Below are 6,050 nucleotides of genomic sequence, written 5' to 3'. Positions count from 1 at the left end.
ACTGGCCTGGAACTCACTATGTAGACCAGGCTGGCCTTGAACTCACAGAGCTCTGCCCACCTCTACCCCTGACTTCTGAGTGCTGAGATTAAAGGCATGTGCCACCACACCCAGCAAAATAAGTCTTTTTTAAAAAAAATATTCATAACAACACCGTAAGGTAGGTATTACAATCATTCTCTATATTTATTTTGCAATACTGGGGATCAGAACTCTGGGCCTTGCACACATTAAGCAAGCACTCTACCACTGAGCTAGAACTCCAGCAAGCTCCTCATGCCTTTAGGCTGAGCTGGCCCAATGCTACAACTTTCAAAGTTGAGGTCAGAATTCTGGATCCTGTGCTCTTACCATCCTGCCTCTCCTGGGCCAATTGTTCTTGACTTTGGGGTCATATGTATTGAGAGGGTGGGTCTGTGTCCTCTCCTCAGCTGAGCAGAAGTTTGCTTATTTCAGAGACCTCAGCCCCCACTTTCTATCAGCCTCTACCAGCCTCAGACTTGGACCAATTATTTATCTCCTGAAGGGAACTGTCTAGGGACCAAAAGAAAAGCAGCGCCAGCGCCAAAGCAGAGGAGAGCTGAGTTGAGCCATTAAGGGAGATGCTGGGTCACTGAGGATGGGGAACCCGGAGCTCTGGACCACAGCACCGGGAGGACGCAGCGGTGCAGCTGATCCTCCCAAATGCGATGCGCACATATACCTCAGCTAGCCTCAAAATCTTGCGTCGCTCTCAGCATCTTGGAGTCACAAGACAGATTATCCCGGGCTGCGAGCATCTCAGAACTCTGGTCCCCGGTGCACAACAGCAATTCTCCTGCTGAACTCTGAACCTTTGGGATCTAGGGGAGGAAATAGGTATCTAGTCGGTACCGCCTAGGCCGCCTTAGGAGCTGTCCAGTGCTGATGCGGCGGTGCCCCTGTGGTGCTTGGAGGGACTGAGCCTGCCGCGCCCCGCAGAGCCCAGGGCCGAGCTGCTGGGAGCGCTGACGCAGAGCCCTGGGAGAGCTGGGAGCAGTTGGCTCTGAGATGGACATGGATCTTCAGAGACCCGACTCCTACCAGGGCGGAGCTGGCCCTCACTTCAGCGAGCATGTTCTACATAAGGTAAAACTCTCCCCCGGGGTGCCCACATCAACGCCGGAAGTTCTCTCTGTTCCCCTGACTTTTGCTTTGGGACTTAAAGGAGACACTAGCGAGTATCTGTGATCCTGGGCAAAGCCTTTCTGTGTGATCCTGTTTGATGTTCAAAAGAGAGTGCACACTGGGGGAGGGGCCGCCTCCCGAGGCCCAAATTATGGGGTATTGCATTCATTCATTCAGTTAACCCTCTCCTCCCCATACACCCACCTCCTTTTCTCTTTCTTCTGCCATTTGAAATCCTGTGCACAAGTGTCAGAGCTTTCCCTGAGTCTTGTAGGAGGCTGCGTTTCTCCAGCTGTGTCTGTCAAGCTCCAGCTCGGTATAACCCGGGAGCAGTGATCCACCTGGCTGAAACATCCATAGCAGTGATCTGTAGCTGGGTGTGGAAGTGCATGCCTGTGATCTCAGTACTTGCAGAAGGCAGATGATGCAGGGGAATCATGCGTTCAAGGCCAACTTGGGCTACGTAGGGAAGTTCCAGGTCAGTCTTGGCTATGTAGTGAGCCCGTGTGTGTGTGTGTGTGTGTGTGTGTGTGTGTGTGTGTGTGTGTGTGTGTATGTGTGTGTGTGTGTGTGTGAGAGAGAGAGAGAGAGAGACAGAGACAGAGAGAGAGAGAGACAGAGAGAGACAGAGACAGAGAGAGACAGAGGCAGAGAGACAGAGACAGAGAGACAGAGACAGAGAGAGACAGAGAGACAGAGACAGAGAGACAGAGACAGAGAGAGACAGAGACAGAGAGACAGAGACAGAGAGATTAGTGTTCAAATTGCAGACAAATTGCTGTACTCGAAACAGATGCCCCCCCCCAAGAGGTCTATAAATGTAAACCTTGAAATAATCCCATTTGTCCTTCTCTGTTTTAAAATAAGTACAGAGAAGCAAAGTGGCTAAAAGCCAAGGATTGTGAGTCCAAGTTGAGTCTCCTGTTCGCTGTACCCCTGTAGAACCTCTCAACAAGTATGGTCCCAGGGGCCAGCAATGTGAGTGTTACCTGGGAGCCAGTTAAGAAGTAGCATCTCAGACCTGCTTAGTGATTCTGCATTTTAACAAGATCCTAGGGGAGTAAACATGGGCATCTAAGTTTCAGATGCATGCCTTGTGCCCTGCTGGCTGATCCAAATAATAGAAAGCCCACTAGTGAGTGGTGCAGGTGTACAGGTTTGAGAAACCTGGGTGCCTTTTCCCTCCAGATCTCTGGACATTTAGGGTCCAGAGAAAAGTCTGGGAGTTTTAGAACCCTCAGTCTGACGTGAACCAGAATAAGGACTGTGTTCTCAGATGCTGTGAATGTAGTCCACTGTAAAGCACGTGGAAACAAGGGACCTTACCAACAGACCAATGACAAAACCAGCTTGGTGACTAAACATAATAAATATGTAGGTCTCTCCAAAATTTAAAAAAGACTTTCTCATCTTTATTTTACCGGTATGGGTGTTTTGCCTACATGCAAATCCATGTGCCATGTGCATGCACTGCTGGCAGAGACCAGAAGAGGGCGTCAGACCCCACAGAACTGGAATTACAGTCGCAAACCACCACGTGGGCACTGGAAGCAGGACCAGGGTCCTCTGGAAGAGCCCCCAGTGCTCCTAACCCCTGAACAGTCTCTCCAGCCCAAGAGTCGCTCTAATTTTAAACCATGATACAAAGATATAAATATTCATTTTTGAAAGCTTTAAAAGATTGGGAAGTCAGGGTTTTCAAATTATTGATCAGATGCGGTCTTCCCCACTTCTCTCATCTACACACGAAAACCTTCGCTTCCTTTGGGCTTTATTGATCACCAGAGAAAGAGCGATTTTGTTCTAACAGGTTTCACTCTGTCTGAAAACAAGTGTCCCCTTACAACTGTGAATGCCTGGTCTTCTCAATGCAGTCACTAACACATCAACAGGAGTTCACCTTGAATTCTCCGTGGTACTCAATGCAGTGACGTGTGTGTGTGTGTGTGTGTGTGTGTGTGTGTGTGTGTGTGTGTGTGTGCGCGTGCGCGCACGCGCGTGGGTAAGGAAGTCTCTCCTTGTATGGTGCTGACAACCTCCTCTTAGAGCTACTTTATTGTTTCACATGACTTTTTTGGGGAGGGATCCACCTGCAAAACCCTTTGCAAAACGTCAGGGCATGGACACAGTGGAGTTGTTTTAAATCTTGCATTATTCTAGAGTTCAAGAAATCCCTGTTGATTCATTAGAATGTATTAGCCATAAGAGGCATATTTCCTATACAACACTGGTGGCTAGGATTTGATGTATGTGTATGTGATATGCACCTATCATGTTCGAGTACCTAAGCATACGTGTGTGGAGACCAACGGGTGGTGTCTTCTATCACTAACCTCACAGTAGCAGAGGCTGACCTTGAACTCATGATCCATGTTCTGGGTTTCTAGGCATGTGACACCATGCCCATTTGCCCATTTAGGGGATTTTGTCTGTTAGTTTGATTGGTTGGTTTGGTTTGGTTTTGAATCAAACCCAGGTCCTCTGGAACAGCAAACACTGCTTTTCACCATGAGCCATTTCTCCAACCCCCTAGTCAGGATTTTTTTTGTTTTTGTTTTTGTTTTGTTTTTCAAAACAGGGTTTCTCTGTGTACCTGTCCTGGATCTTGCTCTGTAGACCAGGCTGGCCTCAAACTCACAGAGATCCTCCTGTCTCTGCCTCCTGAGTACTGGGATTAAAGTACTCCCAAGTACTGCACCACCACCACCTGGCACTAGTTAGGATTTTAAAAAATGAACTTTTTACAGGAAAATAGCAAAGATCCTGAATCTCGGGTATGTTCCTAAATGGATTATCAAGGAGCACCAGCTCCAAGATGAAGAAATAGAACCTCACCAGCTCCCCAGAAAGCCCTCCATACTGCACACACACACACACACACACACACACACACACACACACACACACACACACAGCCCTCCTCCTTTACCTCCCAGGGATCAAACCACGGAGGAAGAAGTATCCTCCAACATTAGGGATGGGACCATGTAGAGCGTTCTAGAAACTTACCAGACAAGAAACACTGTGGCATGATGGAGATAGAGCCCTGGCCTGAGCTCCTTCTGTCCCTAATGTAACTTCCAGCAATATCTGTAAGCCTTATCTTTTCTTTCTTACTTTTATTAATTTTTAATTAGAATACAAACACGTGGGGGTTGTGACATGTATATCATTATTCTCAGTCTTTACCCCCACCCACCCAGCCAGTTTTTTTCCACTGTCTTTTGAGTGTGGATATTGGACACCCGAATGCTAAGCACAGGTGTAACCTTGGAAATATTGGAAATAAGTGGCAGTTGCTGTTAAAACACACATCTTAAGCTTCAATGCAATTTCAGCGGGTATCACATTCGGTTCCCACCTAAAATGATGTTTTGTGAGAAAGCACCAGTTTCACACTCCAAAACTCAGAAACACACACACACACCACACTCCACAGTACAGTCCCATAGGAATAGCTCACATGAACCACCGATGCAGAAAATATGACCTCCATGCCAGCATCCAGTCCCAGCTTCCTCATAGGAATGTCTCTTTTCTCAGAGAGGTGGGGCGTGAGACATGCTGCACCCCATGAAATTTCACTTCTGGGACTGGAGTTTCCACTTGATCTTCAGTCAGCGCTGTGAGTGGCAGCCTGGCCCAGAGGAGCACGAGCCACTCTTAAGAGACATGTAAAGTGTGAGCCTGGTGCTGGGAACTGCTGGGAGGCACTCAGTTCATCCATCAAACGCTTGGGGTTTTTAAATAGAGTTGCTATTGTTCTCACAAATCTGAATATTTGATGCAGCTAAATTATTTAAAGCATGTGGACAATGGTGTTGGACCTTTCTCAGAGAACTTTGGGTCCTGCTTTGCAACCAGGTCGATGCCGAGAGCCATCTAGGGCAATGGTGGCAGGGAGGGCCTCAGAAGCAGCTCTGGAATTGATGGAACCTTGGTTCCAGGCCTGACCTTGAGTGCCAGGCACGGGAAGGGTGGAGCTTTGGGCCCAGATGTCAGCGAGGCAGGGCACAGGGACTTCAGCTCAAGTGCTTACTCAGGCTAGGCTTGTCCCAGGAGGGTCAAGCAATTAATTACTAAGCGGAAGCTAGCCTCCTCCCAGCATCTCAGAAAAACAAGGAGGGCAGAAAGACATGGCTGTTCATTCATCTGTCCCAGGCTTGGTCTTTGTTGAATGAAATGAGCAGAGAAACAAGGGCAAAGGGTGTCATGTCTGCGTCTGCTGTGGCACCTCCTCAGGTGGATGGGAAAGGGGACCAGGGACTCTCAGCCACACCCTGTCCTCTCTTGCGCTTCCATCTGTCACTGCTCTCACTTTGTGATAATTACATCCCATAGTAACCCACATATCTCATCTATTCATTCATCAAACATATATTGAGCATTCCAAGGTATAAGGATCTACACTTTGGGGCACTACAGAGGACACATAGAAAATAGCCCCGCCCCCCGTCCCCCTCCCCACTCCCATCAACAAGCTTGTGACCTATAAGACGTGACCACAGGGCTGGGAGACTTAAATCACTTGCCATGAAGCTGAGGACCTGACTTTAAGTCCCAGCATCTATGTACAATCCAGACACAGCCGTGCGTGCCTGTAATCTCAGCGCTCGGAAGGCAGCCACAGGAGAATCCTTAGGACCTACCGGCCACAGAGTCTAGCCAAATCAGCGAGCTCCAGGTTCCCCAACAACAAAGCATCTGTAAACCTAACACCTGGAAAGCCAAGGCAGGGGACTAAGTTAGTCAGCACCTAAGACAGACAGAATCCCAGCCGGCCTTCCCCTGCACGGAGCCTTCACCCACAGGTCCCAGGGAAAGCTGCAGAAAGCGGGGGTGTTCTTTCCTGCAACCACCCCCACCCCAAATTACTAGGCAAAGACAAACAAAACAGTGGACTA

The 6,050-nt window shown here is 48.6% G+C and overlaps 1 protein-coding gene across 2 annotated transcripts in view; it reads left to right on the top strand.

The window, feature by feature from the left end:
- The first annotated feature begins 466 nt into the window (after positions 1-466).
- Rab37 (RAB37, member RAS oncogene family) overlaps positions 467-6,050 on the top strand; it is a 66,639-nt gene continuing 61,055 nt past the window's right edge. Inside the window, exon 1 of one of the 2 annotated variants that reach the window (XM_052757007.1) lies at positions 467-1,107. In XM_052757007.1, the coding sequence (XP_052612967.1) occupies positions 1,030-1,107 (78 nt within the window). In that variant the 5' untranslated portion in view covers positions 467-1,029. The remainder of the gene's footprint in view (positions 1,108-6,050) is intronic. The other variant, XM_052757009.1, reaches the window with a different exon arrangement.

Source organism: Peromyscus californicus, unplaced genomic scaffold, assembly GCF_007827085.1.
Source record: "Peromyscus californicus insignis strain IS unplaced genomic scaffold, ASM782708v3 Scaffold_3__1_contigs__length_106647218, whole genome shotgun sequence".
In the NCBI taxonomy this organism is placed as follows: Eukaryota; Metazoa; Chordata; class Mammalia; order Rodentia; family Cricetidae; genus Peromyscus; species Peromyscus californicus.
Note: the sequence above shows the minus strand (reverse complement) of the source record. Positions and strands in the feature narration are given on the sequence as shown.